The following is a 25,339-nucleotide window of genomic DNA, read 5'->3' as shown; positions in this document are numbered from 1 at the left end:
CACATTTATTTACGATTCAGTACACTTGTCTGTTTTCCTTAGCTGTACATTTGGAAACACTCCCCTCCTTCTCCTCCCCCTGACCGTGTCATGGTTAAGCTCACTCGCATCTTCATCTTTTGTGATATGTTATAGTCCAGCTGGTATGATGGGGTCGGCGTAGTTACAGGTGTCTTCGATACCCAGATTGTAATTCTTCCCAGTGCCGTTCTTGTACACACTGGTCACGATCCGAAACCAGCCCTTCTCTCCCTGCAAAAGAAACACCCCGAAAATCAAACACAATATCATCGTAGTTTTGTTATCTGCTCATAAATAACAGTTACATACTAATCAATAAATACAAATTTGGAAAACAGTGGGCCATTCAGCAAGTATGCAACGCTGGGAGGGGGATTTTGTATTATCAAATTGATTATGATGATGATTAATAATGATACTAAATTAGCCTGCAAAGTGCTTAGTAGAATAATAAATTATATTGTTACGGTTCCAGTTATTTTTCAAATATTTTTCTTTTTAAAATAACTATGTTGGCCAACACTATTTTCACGCATCCGTCAGTTTATATGTTATTAAATCTTACCCACGGCTCGCCCCACGAATTTCGGACAATCCAGTATTCGACACCACGTCCATCAATTCCCCATCCAGCTACAGACACACTGTGGTCCACCTGAAACACAAACATTTTTTTTTTAAACATTTTATTGTACAAAGAACAAAATAATCGGGCTCAAGTTTGACAACTTACGAGGCCCTCTGCTAACCACAAGCATTCTCAGAGTATTGCTAAAGCAATTCATGTCCCCAACCACGCCCAACAATTGTTCATATCTCCTATGTTCATGGGCCATAACTCTGTGAACAAGCATTCTATGAGTACTGCTAAAGCAATTCATTCCCGCAACCGGGCCCAGCCAATTTTCTATCGCAAATATTCAAGGAACATAACCCTGTGAAAAATGGGTAAATTGTCATGAAAATAAAACCTTTATCTGTAAAGCTGTACACAGACTTTCAACTCATTGAGACATTCTGGAAAAAATCTCCGGGAATTTTTTTTTCGTATTTTCTGTGTTCAAGTGCCATAACACTGTCAGAAATGGCTAAATCGTGAAAGTAAAACTTGATCTGTAACAGTACTTAATAAATCTATAGGCAAAATCAAAGTTCAGTATATTGAGGCATTGTGAAAACTTTATTTGGGAAAGATGGACGGACAGAAAGACGGAGAAAACACCTACTATATTCCCATCCGGTAGGATCGGTAGGGGACTGACAAAGCATCGCATGGTCGTTTGGTCGACAAATGTTGAAGCATTGTTCATGTAAACGTGTAATTCCGATAAAGACCGAAAATTACCGAACAATAGGTAACGGATCTGATTGGCTGATATTGGACCAGACCTCCTTGAAACACCCATATCTATGTTACCCTTCTTATAAAACCATCAACTCATCACCTACCGGCCTCGGTGGCGCAGTGGTTAAACCATCGGACTACAGGCTGGTAGGTACTGGGTTCGCAGCCCGGTACCGGCCCCAACCCAGAGCGAGTTCTTAAGAGCTCAGTGGGTAGGTGTAAGGCCACTACACCCTCTTCTCTCTCACTAACCATTAACCAACTAACAACTAACCAACTGTTCTGATAGTTGAGGTGTGTGCTCAGGACAGCGTGCTTGAACCTTAATCGGATATAAGCACGAAAATAAGTGGAAAATGAAAAAAACTCATCATCTAACTGCTATCAGATACTTTAAAGGGACATTCTCGAGTTTGCTCAATTTTTAAGATGTTATCGACTAACAGAGACTTAACGACTGTAATTACATATCAAATAGACCGGACTCGTTGGCGTCTTGGTTAGGCTATTGGTCTACAGGCTGGTAGGTACTGGGTTCGGATCCCAGTGGAGGAATGGGATTTTTAACCCAAATACCGACTCCAAACCTTGAGTGAGTGCCCGCAAGGCTCCGTAAACCACTTGCACCGACCAGTGATCCATAACTGGTTCAACAAAGGTCATGGTTTGTGCTTTCCTGCTTGTGGGAAGCGCAAATAAATGATCCCTTGCTGGCTGTCGTAAAAAACTGTCAGAATGACCATATGTTTGACGTCCAATAGCCGATGATAAGATAAAAAATCGATGTGCTCTAGTAGCGTAGTTAAATAAAAGTAAACAAACTTTATTTTACATTTCAAATATATTTGTCTGCATAAAATATTAGGGGTTGTATATTAAACGTGTTTCTGATCGTTTCTAATATTTGTACTAGGTTAAATTTCATTTTTTTTTTTTTTCGTACGTACGAAATTATTTGAAGACAAAAACCAGTTTGGGCTTCTTACAAATATTAAGACGACCCAAAACGCATTGAATATACAGACACTGATATTCTAAACAAGAATGTAAGTTTAATCGTAGAAGTATTGTATTAGTCTGAAACATCTTACAATGCAGCAAACTTAGGAATGTCCCTTTAAGTGGATAAGAAAATAATATGGTACTAAAGACGACAAGGTGGAATGAAAAAAACTAAAAATGCAAGTGAATAAACAACATTTTAATAGAGAACTATTTCAACGTGTATATCAGACTTATTAAATATCTTGCGGACGTCCATTTATCTTATAAATAATAGCATCATTTGGTTCATAGCGCATTATTTATATGCTTATATTCCTCAAACATTCCGATGTGTACATACATAAAATATTCCATAAAAGTGTAGACTGTAAAGGTAGTTTCAGAGAAAACATTTTCATAGAAAATATTGATTTGTTTTATATGCAGAACAATAAGTTATTATGCTGCATGATTCAAATTAGAATTAGCAAATAAAATAAAACAGATAAAATCACGTACAAAGAGATTATTAAACATGTATGGTACACCACTTCAATACTTTCAATCAATTATTTTCTTTGACTTTCATCATCGATATTCGGATTTAAGTGGATGACACCATCCGATCAACTTTCGGTTACACAATCAGTTAGAATTGTATGAACATAAGAAGGATTTTAATTATAAGGACGATGCATCTTTTGTCGTGTGTACCTTAGAAACGACTCATTTTTACCTTTAATAGCTATTTAATATGTCTTTCTTTATGTGCATATGAAAACAAACCCAAACCAAAGCATATTTACATCTCTATACTCCACAACTCTATCATCTACACTGGAGGAACAATTTGCAGTGCCAGCAAAATGTTTGTGAAAGAAAGAAAGAAATGTTTTATTTAACGACGCACTGAACACATTTTATTTACGGTTATATGGCGTCAGACATATGGTTAAGGACCACACAGATTTTAAGAGGAAACCCGCTGTCGCCACTACATGGGCTACTCTTTCCGATTAGCAGCAAGGGATCTTTTATTTGCGCTTCCCACAGGCAGGATAGCACAAACCATGGCTTTTGATGAACCAGTTATGGATCACTGGTCGGTGCAAGTGGTTTTACACCTACCCATTGAGCCTTGCGGAGTACTCACTCAGGGTTTGGAGTCGGTATCTGGATTAAAAATCCCATGCCTCGTAGCTAACAATTTCAATTATAATCGATCACTGGGAACATGACTACAGTTAGTAGCTAACAATCTCAATTATAATCGATCACTGGGAACATGACTACAGTTAGTAGCTAACAACCTCGATTATAATCGATCACTGGGAACATGACTACAGTTAGTAGCTAACAACCTCGATTATAATCGATCACTGGGAACATGACTACAGTTAGTAGCTAACAACCTCGATTATAATCGATCACTGGGAACATGACTACAGTTAGTAGCTAACAACCTCGATTATAATCGATCACTGGGAACATGACTACAGTTAGTAGCTAACAACCTCGATTATAATCGATCACTGGGAACATGACTACAGTTAGTAGCTAACAACCTCGATTATAATCGATCACTGGGAACATGACTACAGTTAGTAGCTAACAACCTCGATTATAATCGATCACTGGGAACATGACTACAGTTAGTAGCTAACAACCTCGATTATAATCGATCACTGGGAACATGACTACAGTTAGTAGCTAACAACCTCGATTATAATCGATCACTGGGAACATGACTACAGTTAGTAGCTAACAACCTCGATTATAATCGATCACTGGGAACATGACTACAGTTAGTAGCTAACAACCTCGATTATAATCGATCACTGGGAACATGACTACAGTTAGTAGCTAACAACCTCGATTATAATCGATCACTGGGAACATGACTACAGTTAGTAGCTAACAACCTCGATTATAATCGATCACTGGGAACATGACTACAGTTAGTAGCTAACAACCTCGATTATAATCGATCACTGGGAACATGACTACAGTTAGTAGCTAACAACCTCGATTATAATCGATCACTGGGAACATGCCTACAGTTAGTAGCTAACAATTATGACTACAGTTAGTAGCTAACAATCTCAATTATAATCGATCACTGGGAACATGACTACAGTTAGTAGCTAACAACCTCGATTATAATCGATCACTGGGAACATGACTACAGTTAGTAGCTAACAACCTCGATTATAATCGATCACTGGGAACATGACTACAGTTAGTAGCTAACAATCTCAATTATAATCGATCACTGGGAACATGACTACAGTTAGTAGCTAACAATCTCAATTATAATCGATCACTGGGAACATGACTACAGTTAGTAGCTAACAACCTCAATTATAATCGATCACTGGGAACATGACTACAGTTAGTAGCTAACAATCTCGATTATAATCGATCACTGGGAACATGACTACAGTTAGTAGCTAACAATCTCGATTATAATCGATCACTGGGAACATGACTACAGTTAGTAGCTAACAATCTCAATTATAATCGATCACTGGGAACATGACTACAGTTAGTAGCTAACAATCTCAATTATAATCGATCACTGGGAACATGACTACAGTTAGTAGCTAACAATCTCAATTATAATCGATCACTGGGAACATGACTACAGTTAGTAGCTAACAATCTCAATTATAATCGATCACTGGGAACATGCCTACAGTTAGTAGCTAACAATTATGACTACAGTTAGTAGCTAACAATCTCAATTATAATCGATCACTGGGAACATGACTACAGTTAGTAGCTAACAAGCGCTGTGCAGAGCACGATAAAGGAACAATCGCTCTACGACTTACCACTTTATATACTGTGTTTTTACTTTTTAAAAATGCTGACAGAACGACAGCTTTACTATGTAATTTCACTGCCTTCAAAATGAAATTCGCACTCCCGAACCCTACCCTGGTGACATGCTTTGAAATACGTGAATTTACCTTAGGATTTATGTTGTATTCTTCATACACCCCTCCAGTATACTTGTCAAGACCTTCCGTAGCTTCAACATGACAACTGTTATAATTAAACTATTATAATTATATTATATGAGAAATTATATTATAATTATAATAGTATATACATAAGACCACCTGTTGCTTTAATATGTAAACTACAATAATTAAAATAACATATATATAGTTGGCAAGACTTTCCGTACCTTCAATAGGGCAAGTACACAATTATAATAATATAATATACTATATATACTTAACAAGGCCTTTAGAAGGTTCAATATGGCAACTACAATAATTAGATATTATAATTAGATTATTTACTTAACAAGACCTACGGTAGTTTTAATACTGCAACGACGGTAAGATATTTCGTAGATTTAATATGGTAACTACAATACTTAACATTATATACACAACAAAACCTTTCTTAGCTTATACATGTCAGCTATGTTACATAAAGTAATGTATTATACATTGTGTATAGTAGCTGTCATTGCAAATACACTTATAAAATGAAATGTCTTAGCAAGTCTACTCTCATCCTCGTATAGTCAACTCTTCGATCCGTCTTTATCTGGGTCAGTTCCAGATTTCCACTTGACAGAATGAGGTGGGAGACATTAGGTTCGCTTTGCCCCCCCCCCCCCCCCCCCCCACCCTTAATCAAACTGCAGGGTCCATCCCTGGAAATTACGTTTTTAATTTCGTACAATAGTTACCAAATACTAGTACCTGATTGGTCCGTTTTTGTATATTTCTGCCATCATGTTTGCACGTCCGCTGACCTTGCCGTAGTCTCCCACTTTCCACGTGGTGTAATTCGCGAGTGGGCCACACTCCCCAAACGTGTGGCACGTTCCGCACGTGTTGAACGGGTCGCATTCTGTTAAAAGGGATTTTTGTTACATTCAAGACATGAGTGTGTTTTCAATACATAACGGGTCGCATCTGTTAAAGGTAATTTTATTTTATTTCAAGACATGGGGGTGTTTTTAGAATATAACGGGTCGCATTCTGTTAAAGGGATTGTTGTTTTATTTCAAGACATGAGTTTGTTTTCAGTATGTAACGGTCGCATTCTGTTAAAGGGATATTTGTTTTATTTCAAGACATGAGTGTGTTTTCAATATATAACGGGTGTCGCATTCTGTTAAAGGGATGTATATGTGTTGTCACTTCTGGGGTTCGAGGGGTATAACTATTATTTTATTCTTATTATTGATTTCTGGAAATGTTCACCTCAACCCAGGGCCTGCAGTTACACAGAATGCAGCACATACATCCATTGTTCACATTAACGTGTGCGGTCTAGAAGCTAAGCTTGATTTGGTGGAAACTGAATTGTGTAATTACGATGTTATTGCCATATCCAAAACTCACTTAAATCCCAATATCCCAAATGATAAGATTCTCATTAAAGGCTACAAGGAACCATATCGTAAAGACAGATTAACGAACAACTGGGGTGGTGTAGCAGTTTATGTAAAAAATTATATAATCTCGAAACATCGCACAGATATGGACATTCGTGGTTTGGAAGCTATTTGGGTAGAGATAAACTATGCAAATAATAAACTTTTAATAGGAACCTTCTACCGAGCTCCTTCTTGTGGAGTAGATTCTTAGAACTTAATCGAAGAATCATTTTATTGTGGTTTAGATGATGAAATTGAAAAGGTTATCATGGTTGGAGATTTTAATGCTAATGTTCTAGAACGGAACAACCCAAGAATTGATCATCTGTGCAACCGCTTCCAACTGTCTCAACTGATAAATAAGCCAACCAGGATTACTGAAACTACCAAAAGCACTCTTGATCTAATTTTTGTTTTTTCTTCTCGATATGTGACAAATGTTGATGTACTCACTCCGCTTTGTAGCGATTTTGGACTACTCAAATGCTGATATCCTTGTTTTAAAAACATTCTTTAATAATTTTGACTGGGACAATATTTTCAATCAAGAATGCTACCCGTTGCGCGATGCTGATCACTTACAGGGATTTAGAAGCCGAACAAAACTATTTTCTGATTCGTTCTTCCCTTCAGGAGTTAAATTATGGAACAAACTACCAATTAATACTAGAAATTCTTTATCCATAAGTTGCTTTAAACAACACTTATATGCAAACAAAACTAAAACTCCATTTTATTTTTACACGTGTGAGAGAAGACCAGAGATATTACACTGTCGTCTTCGTCTAAATATTAGCGACCTAAATGGACACAAATTTACACGTTTTATTTCGGATACTCCAATCTGTTCCTGTGGCATCCTATTGAGAATTCTGAACATTTCTTACTCCATTGCCCAAACTATGACAGACGACGTGCTCAATTTCTATTTGCTTACTCAAATTTAAATTACAAAGTGCTTTTACTTGACCAAGAAAACGTTGACATGTTTAAAACGGTTCAACAGTTTATTGTTGCAAGCAAACGCTTTGACATTATCTGACAATTCTCATTCATTTATTCTCTCTCTCTCTCTGTCTCTCTCTGTCTCTCTCTCTCTCTCTCTCTCTCTCCCCTCCCTCCCCCCTCTCTCTCTCTCTCTCTCTCTCTCTCTCTCTCTCTCTCTCTCTCTCTCATTCTGTCTCTCTCTCTCATTCTGTCTGTCTGTCCTCCTGTTTCTGTTCATTTCTCGCGTGTTGTGTGTGATTGTTTTTCTCACAACTATTGTTTTGTCTGCTATGTTTTGTAAAAATTGTATTTGTAAAATGTAGGGAGAGACCTTAATATAGGCATCGCCTGTTGGTCAATCCCAAACGTTAAACGTTAATAAATATTGTTTAAAAAAAGAAGAAAAAAAAAGAAGGGATTTTAGTTTTTATTTCAAGACATGATTGTGTTTTCAATACATAACGGTTCAGTTAACGGGATTTTTTAAGACATGCGTGTGTTTTCAGTATACGACGAGTCGCATTCTATTCAAGTGTTAAAGGGATTTTTGTTTTATTTCAAGACATGAGTGTGTTTTCAATATATAACGGGTCACATTCTGTTAAAGTGTTAACGGCAATTGTCTTTTATGTCAAGACTTGAGTGTGTTTTCAGCATACAATAAAAAGTTTGTCTGTTTAGGAGTTATACTAAATTTCGATTTGACACTACCATCTACCACTCCTAAATGCTAGAGATGCGCGGTACACCGGTATACAGTAATATAAATTTTTATCAATACATATCGTGATATTTTCATAGCGTATCGATATATTGCTCTTATATATTGTGTACGTGTGTTAGTGCACACGTATTATATTTCAAAACAAAAACTACCAGTTAAAACCCCCACAAAAACCCACAATAGCTTCACTTGCTCGAACGAATCTTGATTGACTAGTCACTTCTACTTTTTCAATTCTAGATTAGTGCCTGTAGTGTATCATTTTATTAAGTCATACAAACTCTACGTGAAATTAGATCACATTATAAATTCTTTTAATTGAGAATTGGTCTTCGATATATATCGTGTTACACCAGCCTCGGTGGTGCAGTGGTTAATCCATCGGACTACAGGCTGGTAGGTACAGGGTTCGCAGCCCGGTACCGGCTCTAACCCAGAGCGAGTTTTTAAGGGTTCAATGGGTAGGTGTAAGGCCACTACACCCTCCTCCCTCTCTCTCTCTCTCTCTCTCTCTCTCTCTCTCTCTCTCTCTCTCTCTCTCTCTCTCTCTCTCTCTCTCTCTCTCTCTCTCTCTCTCTCTCTCTAACCACTAAAAAACAACTAACGACTAACCCATTGTCCTGGACAGACAGCTCAGATAGCTGAGGTGTGCGCCCAGGACAGTGTATTTGAACCTTAATGGGATATAAGCACGAAAATAAGTTGAAATGAATGAGTATCGTGTTACGTATCGCAATTCAGGTTTCTGTATCGCAATATATCGCAATACGAAAATTATTGCAATACATATGTCTACTAAATATGTTTTGGAGTGGCAGTCTTTCTACAGGAAGCATCGTCCCGAGATGTGGTGGCACTCTTCATAAAGGAGAAACATATGACAGTTTCATTATAGCATTTTAATCAAAACATCTTTTCGATTCTGTCTTGTGCAGAGATACGATTATGGAAGTGGTAATAGATTTGTTGTTCACAAAGAAAGAAATGTTTTTGTTAACGACGCACTCAACACATTTTATTCACGGTTATATGGCGTCAGACATATGGTTAAGAACCACACATATTTTGAGAGGAAACCCGCTGTCGCCACTACATGGGCTACTCTTTCCGATTAGCAGCAAGGAATCTATTATTTGCGCTTCCCACAGGCAGGATAGCACAAACCATGGCCTTTGTTGAACCAGTTATGGATCACTGGTCGGTGCAAGTGGTTTACACCTACCCATTGAGCCTTGCGGAGAACTCACTCAGGGTTTGGAGTCGGTATCTGGATAAAAATCCCATGCCTCGACTGGGATCCGAACCCAGTACCTACCAGCCTGTAGACCGATGGCCTAACCACGACGCCACCGAGGCCGGTTTGTTCACAATTGTTTGGTTTTATTGTTATTATTCTGGTTGTTTGTTTTAATTGCATATAAAGACGTATTTTATCACGTTACCATGTCAATAATCGTACATCAATGTTAGAAACATACTTCGTATTGGATTTAACAAACACATTTTTTTAAAGTTCATACTTTGAACAATGGCCTGATAGTTGTTGCAGGTTTCGTCAGGAATCCCCATTTTCTTGGCATAGGCGTAGACGGAGAAGTCACTTCCGCCATGACAACTTCCGGCATTACCGCAGTCTATCACGTGTTGGGCTGACAGGTAAGCGAGCGGCCATTTTCCTTTTCGTTTTATGTTGATTCTGTCGGCGAGGGAACTGGTCGCAGCCATAGCCCAGCACGATCCACAAACTGCGATTATATACAGACATATATGTAACAGTCAACCTCGACATACATACAATATATAGATATTCAAATATCAATACATACATACATACCTCAATAGCTCATAAGTAAGTTATTTAAAGTTTTAAACGTAAAACATTTCAAGTGTTGGCCGAGTATTTACAAACAAATGCAAGGATTGTATTTTTCAAACAACGGTGTTGAAGAAAGTTTTTATTATCATGTGTTAAAAGTTGAACACAACATCATTTTTGGAGGAGTGTTTCAGTTTTGAAAGGGAATAGTCTTTTGAACAAAGGGAATTCCACACGAGCGCCAAAGTCATCTTTATTTTCATCAGTAGAGCCATTGATATCTGGACAGGCTCCTCGGACCTGACATAGGAGTAGCTGCAAAGTTTGTGACGCGTTTAATGTCGAGTGTGGAATCCGTATCACTGAGTGTGACTCCTGCTATAGGTATACGTAAATGTCTTTAAAGTTAAGTCAAAATAATATAATAATAACATAATACTAATACTAATAATAGTAATAATTTTTATTTAAAATAATAATAAAATATTAATAATAATAATTAACATATGGTTAAGGACCACACAGATTTTGAGAGGAAACCCACTGTCGCCACTAATATAATATAGTTCTTTATAATAATAATAATTATTATTATTATATAATAATTATTATTATTATAAAGAACTATATTATAAGCAAGGCCGTTTTATATTTCCTATCGTTGTGACTGCTTCTCTTTTGACCGGCGTCGTGGTTAGGCCATCGGTCTACAGGCTGGTAGGTACTGGGTTCGGATCCCAGTCGAGGCATGGACATTTTAATTCAGATACTGACTCCAAATCCTGAGTGAGTGCTCCGCAAGGCTCAATGGGTAGGTGTAAACCACTTGCACCGACCAGTGATCCATAACTGGTTCAACAAAGGCCATGGTTTGTGTTATCCTGCCTGTGGGAAGCGCAAATAAAAGATCCCTTGCTGCTAATCGGAAAGAGTAGCCCATGTAGTGGCGACAGTGGCTTTCCTCTCAAAATCTGTGTGGTCCTTAACCATATGTCTGACGCCATATAACCGTAAATAAAATGTGTTGAGTGCGTCGTTAAATAAAACATGATTTCTTTCTTTTTGCTTCTCTTTTGATTTGCCGACTTTCTTCTTTGTTCTCACCCGATACCGCACTTCGCAAGGATCTTTTTGCTCTCAGGTACCGTATTCACATCGTACAAAGATACATTCTATAATTTCAACGGCAATAGTAGCCGCTTTTGCTGTCTTCTGTCCGCGTCGATCAATTTATAAAACGGCGGTCATATATTTATAAGACGTCAATGGCGTAGCCAGCACTTGCCTCGTCTGGACTTTCCCCAGATTTATGTAATTTTTTCCCATGACACTGATATTTATTTTACAGGTGGTCTGGGTTTCCCTCGACGTTTTTTCCGCTCTGGCTATGCCCCAGGACGTTGTATTCAAATAGCATTAACTATGATGTATTTACCTGGTTATTTGTGAGAGAAATACTTCATTTTACACCACCAAGGTTAAATTCAACTCCAAAACTCAACTAATTGTAATGATCGTAATAATCTATTATTTGTCCACACTGATGAAGTATCAGCCTTTCAAAAAAGTGTCAATAGAGATATATGTAGAGTTACCATTGGTGAGCCAATTGTTAATCGCCCATTACAAATTTAAAGCTATCTCCTATAGGTTTGAGATCAAAGAAAGATGAAAGCTACACAGTATTAAATGATGACTGTGTAAAGTGGGGCCTCATTAATTGTCACGAACGTGTACACATGCAATTCTGTAAACAAATCGTAGATGTAAAACGAAGCACATCACACATGATAGTGTATTATGAACTAGTCCGTTCCCTCTTATATAAGCAGAAATATCCACATTGTAAAATATTGGTTAAAACCATTAAACGCCGATAACTTGTTGATGAATATATAAGAAAAGTACACGCAACTTCATGCAAGTCAAGTCAAGTGCGGGATTTATTGTTCAACATTTGCATCACGGTTAACAGAAGTGCTGAGAAATGTGTTTCTTCACAATTAAACAGAATAGCAGTTCAGTTTATCCGGTCTGTGTTACTGTCGTGTTGGGAATCGTCTGAACTGTAGGAACAATTATTGTTCCGCGACAATCGATTATGAATTTTATAATCTATCATCACATCGGTACAGCCAAACCGAACAGTTTTCAGTTATAATAGATCACTGGGACTTCACTAGTTTACTGTAGTAGATACGCCACCGTAATGAATTTACAAACATATTGCTAATAGTGTATCCTTTAAATCTTATCTACAGACACCTACTGCATTTAAATACAAACAGTTTTTGTAAATACAAGACACCTGCATGTAGCCTTTCTATAGAAACAGCTGACATAATATAGACATAAATGGTAGAATCAACTCTTTGTAATATCAGTGGTGTAAAGAACAATTACAATTTCATCCTGGTTTTAGAGTATTTATGAGGCAGATACATTAAACCAAAACAAATCATATCTCTGGACAACGCAGTCGAAAATATATTACGCAAAGTATTTAATAGATTGTTGCTTCCATGAGCTAATATCATGTGCTCGTCCTTAGGAAAACTTTAGGAGATTCGTAACATGAAAGGTTACTGCCACTCCCAAGAATAGCTTAGAAAACCCACATTTCCTTTACAATAAACCATCAATATATAAATTAAATCAACTACTGTCCATTGATAACACGACAGTTGATTAAACTATGTGGATTTCTGATTAAGCTACCAAATACAAAACAAATCATCACACATGAGTGTATACATGTGTAAATATTACATAAATGTAAGCTACACATTTACTATTAATTTAATACATTAATTTATATATATTTCTTAGTGTATATCATACACGTTTGTGAACATTATTATAGTCTGAATATAATATGTTCATGTCACGATCGAGATCGGGATGGACGTGCACGAACCTTCAGTTGATTTAGGCACGTGAACACAGTTTTGGTTAGTTTGGTTAGTTGGTATACATGTCTATCTTACGTCTATAAACTGGGGATCTAGCCTGGATGAGAGTTTAATCATATTAACGATATAATGAACCGGCAGTTTCTCGCTCAACAACAGTATCGTTTATTTATTTATTTGGATTTTATTTGAATTGGATGAATAATTTCATTTACCCAGACCGCAGTTCCGTTAATTATTGCACATTTGATAAAGCAATCAAAATGGTAAATAATTTGGGACATGGTACTTTGATAGGCAAGATGGATATCAAATCAGCTTTTAACACTTTCAAAATTTCCATCAGATTTTGAACTTTTTTCAAGTTACTTGAACACATATTTGTTGATAAATGTTTACCAATAGGCTGTTCATTATGTGCCTTGTTCTTCTTATTTACAATGAATATTTAAATTTCATTAACAAAAGGAAACTGATCGATTATTTATATGATTATTTATTTGGTGGTCGAAAAATGCACAGAACCAATAGCGTAGCAAACATGAGGCAGACGAGGCGCTTGCCTCGTCTGAAATTTCCCCAGATTTATTTTATTTTTCCCATGACACTGATATTTATTTTACAGATCTGGGTTTTCCACAGCGTTTTTTCCTCTTTGGCTACGCCCCAGAGAACATATTTCATTGATTTTTTTTATATGAAATTGAGGTTTGATGTACTTGAGAAAGCCAGAATTAGGGTTGCAGAACTAATTCGTTTGGATGGATACATAAAATACCTTGAAACTATAGCATCAAATTCTAATTTATTTTCCCCGACCAGGTTCATTTATCTTCTCCTGGTAACAACTGCACATTTTTTCAGTGCTTTTTAACTACCACCGATAATGTATGTCATACATGTGGAGAAGTCGGTCCATTGCAGTGTTGTGGGTAGCCGCTGGCTGACATGGCATATATACAACTGGCCACGGATCGGTTCTGTTAGCAATGGCTGAGATCCGCATGGTGACGCTAGATATCGCTATGTGGCAGTTTCTCGCTCAACAACAGTACCGTTTATTTATTTTATTTGAATTGGATTATGCTATATTTTCATTGATGCTTTATTTGCATATTTTTGACCAATCTAATTAAAATTAGCTCCACTATTACATGTGGATCTAACAGCAGCCCGTTGGAGCTCATGTCCAGTTGACCTGTCATTCGACCAATCGACCAATCGAAACCTTACTTGCAAAATCATGCCAGTGATTTGAAAAGAATTTGAAAATATTCGGGATTATGCCGAGGGTATACGAAATGGTTCGGGTGAATTACGAAGTATGCCGGAAACTAATTCCAATATAAAATTGTATATAAAATTAGTTTCAAGACGAAAAAAAAAAACGTGATAGTATAGTCATACATTCTGTTTATACTAGTATACAATCCAGAGTTTATTACTGCACTTTCCCCCCTGTTTTTCAGTGTTGAAATTGACCAACAAGTTCGACTATTGCATAATTAGTCTCTCCTGATCTTTTTAGAATTTGCATGCTCCCGAATAACGCTATAAAAGGCGAAGTTTGATTGGTCGATATTTAAATTGTTATTTATAGATGAAATGTCACCTGGACATGGGAGTCCATGCAGTGCTGTTAGATCTACTGGCAGACCCAGTAGAGCTAATTTTAATCAGATTGATTTTTGACATGTGTATATCTGGTTCCAGTGTGCACTGTTGCTCAATTTATCTATTTGTGTCCATTTATTTATATTTGGGTTGTCCGATTGCCCTATTTTTGGGTGGTAACCTTAAATTAAGCAATGGTCAATTCAGGCAATAAACAAATAAACACATAATATTTTGAATTGTTATCTTTGATAATAACATTTAATCTTTCTATTAAATGAATATATATATATATATATATATATATATATATATATATATATATATATATATATATATATATATATATATATATATATACATACATATATACATGTCTCAATAGCTCAGAAGGTATCGTGGCAAGTCTGCAATTTGCGGGCGATTCGGTACCATAGGTTCGAGTCCCAGAAACGGCATGGGACAATTTGTGAGGCCAGAAAGGATTTAATTATCCCCTGCGTCAGTGCGTTAATATCTATGTATGTAATCGTCAACCTCGACATACAAACAATATATAGATATTCATACATCAATACAAGCAATGTGAACACGACTGGTCGTGTGTGGTAGATACACCCTTTTTAAATACAGTTCATTATATAATTATGTCTGACATAGGTCGTATGTGCCAAATACGACACATATGTATTCTTTGTTATCGGTATGTGATAGCAATTACAAATGCGAAGTACAATAGAGTATACATTATGTCAATATTTGTATGTGCTTGAATCCTAAAAATAACACACACACACACACACACATACACCAAAACATTAGCACAACATAGCACACAAAACACGCACACACACACACACACACACACACACACACACACACACACACACCAAAACATTAGCACAACATAGCACACAAAACATAGGCTGAACATGACATAGCACACACAACAGGACATGAACATAACATAGCTCACACAACAGGACTTGAACATGATATATAGCATACAGAACTTGGCACATCAATGACAACAAGACCTGAACATAACATAGCAAAAAGCTGAACATGAGAAAATAATCACCATAGAAAATGAACGTGACATAGCACTTGCGACAGTTTATTTGTTTTGTTTAACAACACCACTAGAGCACATTGATTAATTAATCATCAGCTATTGGATGTCAAACATTTGGTAATTATGAGGAAACCTGCTACATTGTTCCTAATGCAGCAAGGTATCTTTTATATGCACTTTCCCAGACAGGACAGCACATACCACGGCCTTTATCCAGTCATTTGCGACAGAACCTGAACATGGCATAGCACTCACAACAGAACCTGAACATAATAGAGAACTCACAACAAACCTGAACATGACGTGGAACACACAACAGAACCTGAACGTGACATAGTGCACACAACAGAACCTGAAGAAGAACATGACAGAACACACATACAACATACCATGATCATGACATAGCACACACAAGAGAACTTGAACATGACATATCACTCACAACAGACGCAGAAAATAAGTTAGCACACACAAGAGAAACCGGAGGATTGATCACTTAACACTCAACAAAACACGGAGAGAACACTGCACATAATATAGTCTGGGCATATCACTGAACACACATCATACATAACCTGGAGAGATCTCTGAACACAGTAGAACCTGAAGAGATCACTGAACACAATAGTACCCGGAGAGATCTCTGAACACACAACAGAACCTGAAAAGATCGCTGGACTCACAACAGAACCTGGAGAGATCACCGAACACACAACAGAACCTGAAGAAATCACTGAACACACAACAGAACCTGGAGATATCACTGAACACACAATAGAACTTGGAGAGATCACCGGACACACAACGGAACCTGGAGAGATTACTGAACACACAATATAACCTGGAGAGATCAATGGACACACAGCAGAACCCGGAGAAATCACCAAATACAACACAAAACCAGGAGTGTACACTGAACACACAACAGAACCTGGAGAGTACACCCAACGTACAGCAGAAGCTGTAGGGTTTATTGTTCACACAATAGAACCTGGAAAGAAGCCTGCATACTCAACAGGTGGACATGGTATAGTGTTCACTACTTCTGGATTTGATATTCAGTACACACCCTCATTGGAAATGTAAACCCTATATCCTTTGAATGAGCTTCACTTGAACCCGGTGTATCCCAAACCAATAAGCTACTAAACATAGTTTCTTCATTAAAGGATACCAGTTTCAGTTTGCTTAACTATTCTGGTGTGTCTGTTGCACTAGCTGATAAACCAGGTATTCTTGAAACTAGTGAAGTACACCCTGAGGCAGCAGAACCAGGAACTATCTGCAAAAGGACTCCCATGGCGCAAAGAACACGGAAAGAACACTGCACACAACATGACATCAGCTTTTCTGATGACTCATCAGGAACGAATACTTGCCTAGAAAAAAGAGGTTTTGTATGGACAAGTCGTCTAATTCTGATGCAGTATCATCAAACAAAGATCATGGAGCACCACCACCACAGTGTTTCTGATAGAAAGAAATGTTTGGGTATGGCTCTATCGAATTAATAGCAACCACAGTCAACAGAGATATGGGGGGGGGGGGGGGGGGGGGGTCCTCCTTCAGAAAGAAAATGGGTTAAGCTTAGGGTTGGGATTAAGAAAATCATAGTTTTTTGTCAAAAAAGTAACTTTAAAAAAAAAACTGCAAAAATATTTGGGTATGTGTGCTAACGCGCTACACCATTCATACAGTGTGTAAAGCGGTTTTGCGTTTCATACTAGCATGAAACTAAAAAAAATTCACGTTCAATTCTTAAATATATATATTTTTTTTATTTATTATTTTTTTTTTTTTAATTAAAGGGACATTACTCAGTTTGCTGCAAGTTTTAAGATGTTATCGACTAACAGAGACTTTTTAACGATTGTAATTACATATCAAATATATTTGTCTGCATATAATATTAGTGGCTGTATATTGAATGTGTTTCTGACAGTTCTAATATTTGTACTAGGTTAAATTTAATTTTATGTCGTAAAATATAATTTTTTCGTACGTACAAATTATTTGATGACATAATCCAGTTTGGGTTTCTTGCAAATATTAAGATGACTAGAAACACATTGAATATACAGACACTGATATTCTAAACCAGAAAATATATTTAATATGTAAGTTTAATCGTAAACTCCAAAATTTAATGTCTGGATTACCATCTTAGAATGGAGCTATAGAAAGGAAACTGATAAATTGATATCTCATTTTCCCTGACGATTATTTTGAATATATAAAACGGAAGGTTCAACGAAAAATATTTACACTGCGGGATGTGTTGATTTCTGGTCGTGCTGGCATAGTTGACGCCATTAATACTTCGCCAGTCGAGAGACTTGGGGACGTCTTTGTCCGTCAGGTACTCAAACGGACGAGGATACGTCCTGAAACAATTACATTGAAGAAGCTGAAACATACAAATCAATTCCAAGGCGCCAGGCTGCACGTGACCCAACGTTGCCTTGTTAAAAACAAAATTTGTGGCACATCATGAAAGGTAAACACAACTGGAATGACTGTTACGGGATGACTGCGTATTTATTTCACTAACTTTCATAAACATTTCCTCAAGCGATATTATTATAACAAAATAAGTACTCTGAAATTTAAACAACTAACGACAAATAACAAAATAAATGTTCTCAAAAAATTAAATAAATTAATAAAAGAAATTATTGATAAATGCAGTAAACTCTCAAAGAACACTGGCATATATATATATATATATATATATATATATATATATATATATCATATAATATCTTACATTTTCAGTGCAATCAAAGTATGTGATATTTTTCAGATCACATACTTTAAGAATTTGATAACTTTGCAAATTAGATGTAAATTAGTCGAGGTCTCAGCACTAGGTTTATTGACATTTAAGGAAACATACTTGGGTGACACTCCATGATTGACGTATGCATGCATAGTCGTCAAATAAAACATTTTAATGGCAATTTGACACTGAAAGCTGTCCAGCATTCAGAAAACAAAAAAAAGTTAGGCATAACTTTATTTTGATGTAAGGACATCCAAAATGATGTCATTTGAGTTTGACGTCATTTTCATTCAAAAATACACCGCGCCGTCATTTGAATATCTAGTAATGACGGACTGGAATTAAAGTTGCGTGTACAGTTTACAAAACCACGTTGTATTAAAAAGAAAGAAGTGTTTTATTTAACGACGCACTCAACACATTTTATTTACGGTTATATGGCGTCAGACATATGGTTAAGGACCACAGAGATTTTTTTAGAGGAAACCCGCTGTCGCCACATAGGCTACTCTTTTTTACGACAGGCAGCAAGGGATCTTTTATTTGCGCTTCCCACAGGCAGGATAGCACAAACCATGGCCTTTGTTGAACCAGTTATGGATCACTGGTCGGTGCAAGTGGTTTACACCTACCCATTGAGCCTTGCGGAGCACCCACTCAGGGTTTGGAGTCGGTATCTGGATTAAAAATTCCATGCCTCGACTGGGATCCGAACCCAGTACCTACCAGCCTGTAGACCGATGGCCTGCCACGACGCCACCGAGGCTGGTACGTTGTATTAAGCTTGAGCTTATATGATAAAGAGATTATTACCCTCGTGTATTTCGGTTACGTCAATATCATATATTAGGAATAAAAATAATGTATTATGCTCGCCAGAGGCTCGCATAATACAATTTTTATTCCTAATATATGATATTGACGATACTTAAAAACACTCTGGTAATAACCTCTCTCTCTCTCTCTCTCTCTCTCTCTCTCTCTCTCTCTCTCTCTCTCTCTCTCTCTCTCTCTCTCTCTCTCTCTCTCTCTCTCTCTCTCTCTCTCTATATATATATATATATATATATATATATATATATATAAAGTCTCGGAGACGTAGTGGTTAAGCCATCGGACTACGGGCTGGTAGGTAAACGGTTCGCAACCCGGTACCGGCTCCAACCCAGAGCGAGTTCATAAGGGTTCAATGGGTAGGTGTCAGGCCACTACAGCCTCTTCTCTCTCACTAACCACTAACCAACAAAAAAACTAACGTACTGTCCTGGGCTGTCTGTGTGTGTTTGATCCTTAATTGGTTATAAACACGAAAATAAGTTGAAGTAAATAAATAAATAAATAAATATATGTATGTATATATATGAATTATTTACAATGAATTATTACTACCCAAGTATACATATATCGACGTGTGCGTGAGTGCGTGTGCGTGCGTGCGTGTGTCTGATACATCTTAAGATTAGCGCATTTGGTATTAATTACAATAATGTGACATTACTTTATTCCATTTGTATTATATTATTTTCTTTATTATTTTATTGTATTTGTATTATACTATTATACTATTGTCTCCTATAAAAACCCTATATTGTCACTACAGCTTATGTATCACTATCATGTTCCTCATATGCCGTTGTGCAACGGCCTGAGCGTAATAAAGTTCTGTTCTGTTCTGCTGCTTAAATATACTGATGGAAAGTAATGGGAAGGAAAGAAAGAAATGTTTTATTTAACGACGCACTCAACACATTTTATTTACGGGTATATGACGTCATACATATGGATAAGGACCACACATATATTGAGAAAGGAAACCCGCTGTCGCCACTTCATGGGCTACTCTTTTCGATTAGTTGCAAGGGATCTTTTATATGCAACATCCCACAGACATAATAGTACACATAATGTTACACAAGAATCATGCTTCTCTGGAAAAAATCATTTGAAGCAGGTGTGGTTTCGAATCCCGAACCCCGATCTCATCTTATGCTCTCGCGCCTGTTCAAATAAAAGTGGGACAAAATGTCAGTCAGTACCGTGGCATCGAATGCAAGTAACACAGTTACCTTTCGTACCCATTGGGCTACTTCTCGTCTCGGTCAGTGCAACGCGACTGGTATATCAAAGGCCGTGGCATGTGCAGTCGTGTTTGTGGGATGGTGCATGTAAAAGATCCATTGCTACTAATGGAATAATGTAGCGGGTTTTCTCTCTAAGACTACACGTCAAAATTACCAAATATTTGACATCCAATAGCCGATGATTAATAAATCAATGTGCTCTAGTGGTGTCGTAAAACAAAATAAATTTTAATCAGTAAACGTTCTAATAGTGTGGGCCCATTGGGCTATTTCTCGCTCCAGCCAGTGCACCACGACTGGTATATCAAAGGCCGTGGTATGTGTTATCCTGTCTGTTGGATGATGCATATAAAAGATCCCTTGCTGCTAATCGAAAATAGTAGCTCGTGAAGTGGCGACAGCGGGTTTCCTCTCTCAATAGTTCGACGCCATATAACCGTAACTGGAAGTGGATTGGACACGTCCTCTGCCTGGATGCAGATCCCATAACAAAAACAGCCATAACAGCCATATTAGCCATATGGTGGACACCAGAAGGCAAGCGGAGGCGAGGACGCCCAAAGACAACCAGGAGAAGAACTGTCTAAGCAGAGTTAAAAGACATTAAACACACCTGGGGCACCATACAGCGAATGGCCAGAGACAGGGAGAACTGGAGAAATTTCGTCGCTGCCCTAAACGCCAGAGGGCGTAATGGGCAGTAAGTAAGTATATAAATGTAAATAAAATGTGTTGAGTTCGTCGTTAAATAAAACATTTCCTTCCTTCCTTCTAATAGTAGCCTAAGGATGAGCTGGTTCTGGTAGCAGTCCCTATGTGTATGTTCCCTTTCTTATTTCCACCAGTATACATGTGTATTAGTTTTAAATATCACAGAGACTGCGAGTTTAATGTTAGTGTTAGGTTCGAACCGATCCGCTATTTTTACTGTCGGCTTGTAAAGTCTTTTCCCCATCGAGTGGCGTCATCTAGTTCAGCCGATCCGCTATCTCTACTGTCGGCTTGTAATGTCTTTTTCCCATTGAGTGGCGTCATCTAGTTCAGCCGATATGCTATCTCCACTGTCGGCTTGTGAATACTTTTTTTTTCAATCTAGTGGCGTCATCTAGTTAGCCGAAACGCTATCTCTACTGTCGGCTTGTAATATCTTTTCCCCATCGAGTGGCGTCATTTAGTTCAGCCGATCCGCTATCTCTACTGTCGGCTTGTAAATTCTTTTCCCCATCGAGTGGCGTCATCTAGTTCAGCCGATGCGCTATCTCTCCTAGTGACTTGTAAAGTCTTTTTACCATCGCGGTCGGTGTGGGATCGATCCTCGTCGGTGGACCCATTGGGCTATTTCTCGTTCCAGCCAGTGCACCACGACTGGTATATCAAAGGCCGTGGTATGTACTATCCTGTCTGTGGGATGGTGCATATAAAAGATCCCTTACTGCTAATCGAAAAGAGTAGCCCGTGAAGTGGCGACAGCGGGTTTTCCTCCCTCAATATCTGTGTGGTCGTTAACCATATGTCTGACGCCATATAACCGTAAATAAAATGTGTTGAGTGCGTCGTTAAATAAACCATTTAATTTAATTTCTTCCTTTTTCCATCGAGTGGTGTCATCTAGTCCAGCCGTTCTGCTATCTCTATTGTCGACTTGTAAAGTCCTATTTTCCATCGAGTGGCGTCATCTAGTTCAGCCGATAAATAAAGCATGACATAATTGGGTTTTATCAGGCCACCAAACATCGTCCTGAATAACTGGTTTGATTTATAATTTCCCTTTCAGTTGCAGAGAATACTACATTAGGAACTGTGCGATAACACGAGGGGCAGGACGTACCCTAGTGGTAGAGCGCTCGCTTGGTGCGCGGTCGCTTTGGGATCGATCTTCGTCGATGGGCCCGTTTAGCTATTTCTCGTTCCAGCCAGACTGGTATATCAAAGGCCGTGGTATGTGCTGTCATGTATGTGGGATGGTGCATATAAAAGATCCCTTGCTACTAATGGAAAAATGTAACGGGTTTCTTCTCTTAAACTATATGTCAATATTTACCAAATTGTTTACATTTAGTAGCCGATTATTAATAAATCAATGTTCTCTAGTGGTGTCGTTAAACAAAACAAACACATTAATGGACAAGAAAGTGGTATTCTATTTCTTATATATCATAAAAAAATGAATTAAACGTACTTTTATATTAAAATTCATTTTGATTGATTAATTAATTAATGAACGAATGAATGAGTGAGTGAGTGAGTGAAAGAATAAATCAATGAGTATGCATTACTCCCTCCGCTGAAAGACAAATTAATATAAAACGGTCGCCCCAATCTCATTAAAATTAGCTCCACTATTACATGTGGATCTAACAGCAGCCAGCTGGAGCTCATGTCCACCAATCAAAACCTTACTTGCAGAATCATGCCAGTGATTTGAAAATAATTTGAAAACATTCCGAATTATCCTGATGGTATACGGCATGTTTCATGTGAATTACGAATGCCTTATTTAGACCAGTAAAACTAATTTTAATCAGATTGCTAACAACACTGCGTAGTCTCCAATGTCCAAGTAACATTTCGTCTGTAAATAATAATTTAAATATTGACCAATAACACTTCGCCTTTTATAACATTATTTGGGAGCATACAAATTCTAAAAATATCGGGCGAGTCTATTTTAGTGGCCGCAGTACAGCGAACCATACCAATACGTACGGGATGGGTTATCAGTCTTCAATTTTACATTACAAATTATTTATTTATTAAAAAAACTAAAAACTAAATCAGTCTTCAGTTTTACATTACAAATTATTTATTTTATAAAATAAAAAATGTTTTAATAGTGGAGCTAATTTTAATTAGATTGCGGTCGCCCCTACTCCCTCCTAAGTTGCCGACACCTAAATGAATGAATGAAGGAAATGTTTTATTTAACGACGCACTCAACACATTTCATTTATAGTTATATGGCGTCGGACATATATTTAAGGACCACACAGATATTGAGGGAGGAAACCCGCTGTCGCCACCTCATGGGCCACTCTACCCGATTAGCAGCAAGGGATATGTTATATGCACCATCCCATAGACATGATAGCACATACCACGGCCTTTGATGTGCCAGTCGTGGTGAACTGGCTGCAGCGAGAAATAGCCCAATGACTCACTGACAGGAATCGATCCCAAACCGACCGCGCATCAAGCGAGCGCTTTACAACTGGGCTACGTCTCACCCCAAATGAATGAATGAACAAATAAATGAATGAATGAATTAGCAAATGAATGAATAAAAACAGACGTCGGTGGGTTGGGATAGACATTTTTTCCTTCCTTTTATCACCTTGAAAAATCAAACAAAAAAACTAATATTTTAAAACAAAATCCTACTTACCGAACTCCAACTCCGTGTTCATAAATGGGATCATAGTTCGCCCGGCCCAGTGTAAACAGGGAAACAAGCAAAATGGCGACCTCTTTCATTTTGTTTTAACCCTACTAAATGATCGTGCTTTAAGGTGTATGTTTAGTTGTCATGTGATAGCAATTATAAAAGTGTCCCGTGCCGCGACATCACGTGAACAGAAATGACCCTACTAGATATGCTTATCTATACAATGATAAACGTTAAGAGGAAGGGACCAGTGTGTGTGTGTGTGTGTGTGTGTGTGTGTGCGTGCGTGTATGTGTATGCACGTATGTGTGTATCTGTATGCGCGTTAGTTTGTGCGATTGTGTTTTGTGTATGTGCGTGCATCTGTGAATATGAGTTTTTGTATGTATGTATGTATGTATGTATGTGTGTGTGTGCGTACATGCATGTATCTATCTATGTATGTACGTATAGATAGATATGTGTGTATGTATGCGTGTGTCTGTGTGTGTGTGTGCGCGCGCGCTCGCGTGTGTGTGTGAATGGATGGATGGATGGATAGGTGTGTGTGCGTGTGTGTGTGGATGGATGGATGCATGGATAGATAGGTGTGTGGGTATGTGTGTGGATGGATGGATGGATAGGTGTGTGTGGATGGATGGATGAATGAATGCATGTATGTGTGTGTGGATGGATAGATGGGTGGATAAGTGTGTTGATGGATGTTTGTGGGTGGATGGTTGGGTGGGTGGATAGGTGTTTGTGGATAGATGGATGGTTGGATAGGAGTTTGTGAATGGATGGATGGATGGTTGGATGGGTGTTTGTGGATGGATGGTTGGATAGGTGTTTGTGGATGGATGGGTGGGTGGGTGGATATGTGTGTTGATAGATGGATGGGTGGGTGGATAGGGGTTTGTGGATGGATGGATGGTTGGATAGGGGTTTGTGGATGGATGGATGGATGGATGGGTGGGTGGGTGGATATGTGTTTGTGGATGGATGGATGGAAGGATGGATGAATGGATGGATGGATGGTTGGATAGGTGTTTGTGGATGAATGGATGGATGGGTGGGTGGATAGGTGTTTGTGGATGGATGGTTGGATAGGTGTTTGTGGATGGATAGATGGATGGGTGGGTGGATGGATAGGTGGGTGGGTGTGGATGGATGGATAGGTGTGTGTGGATGGATGGATGGATGGGTGCGTGGGTGGGTGGATGGATTGGTGG

At 38.0% G+C, this 25,339-nt stretch overlaps 1 protein-coding gene across 1 annotated transcript; it reads right to left on the bottom strand.

Annotated features, from left to right (window-relative positions):
• On the bottom strand, nt 1-24,256 carry LOC121389018 (cathepsin Z-like). Its single transcript, XM_041520612.1, has 7 exons — nt 24,129-24,256; nt 18,149-18,267; nt 9,987-10,211; nt 6,073-6,223; nt 5,323-5,398; nt 587-676; nt 1-252 (listed from the first exon to the last, which is right to left on the bottom strand). The coding sequence occupies exons 1-7, from the start codon at nt 24,215-24,217 to the stop codon at nt 130-132; spliced, it is 873 nt and encodes a 290-aa protein (XP_041376546.1). The 5' UTR covers nt 24,218-24,256; the 3' UTR covers nt 1-129.
• Between the last annotated feature and the right edge of the window lie 1,083 nt (nt 24,257-25,339).

This window comes from Gigantopelta aegis, chromosome 14 (assembly GCF_016097555.1).
Source record: "Gigantopelta aegis isolate Gae_Host chromosome 14, Gae_host_genome, whole genome shotgun sequence".
Taxonomy (NCBI): domain Eukaryota; kingdom Metazoa; phylum Mollusca; class Gastropoda; order Neomphalida; family Peltospiridae; genus Gigantopelta; species Gigantopelta aegis.
The sequence above is the reverse complement of the archived record's forward strand: the minus strand, read 5'-3'. Positions and strand labels throughout refer to the sequence as shown.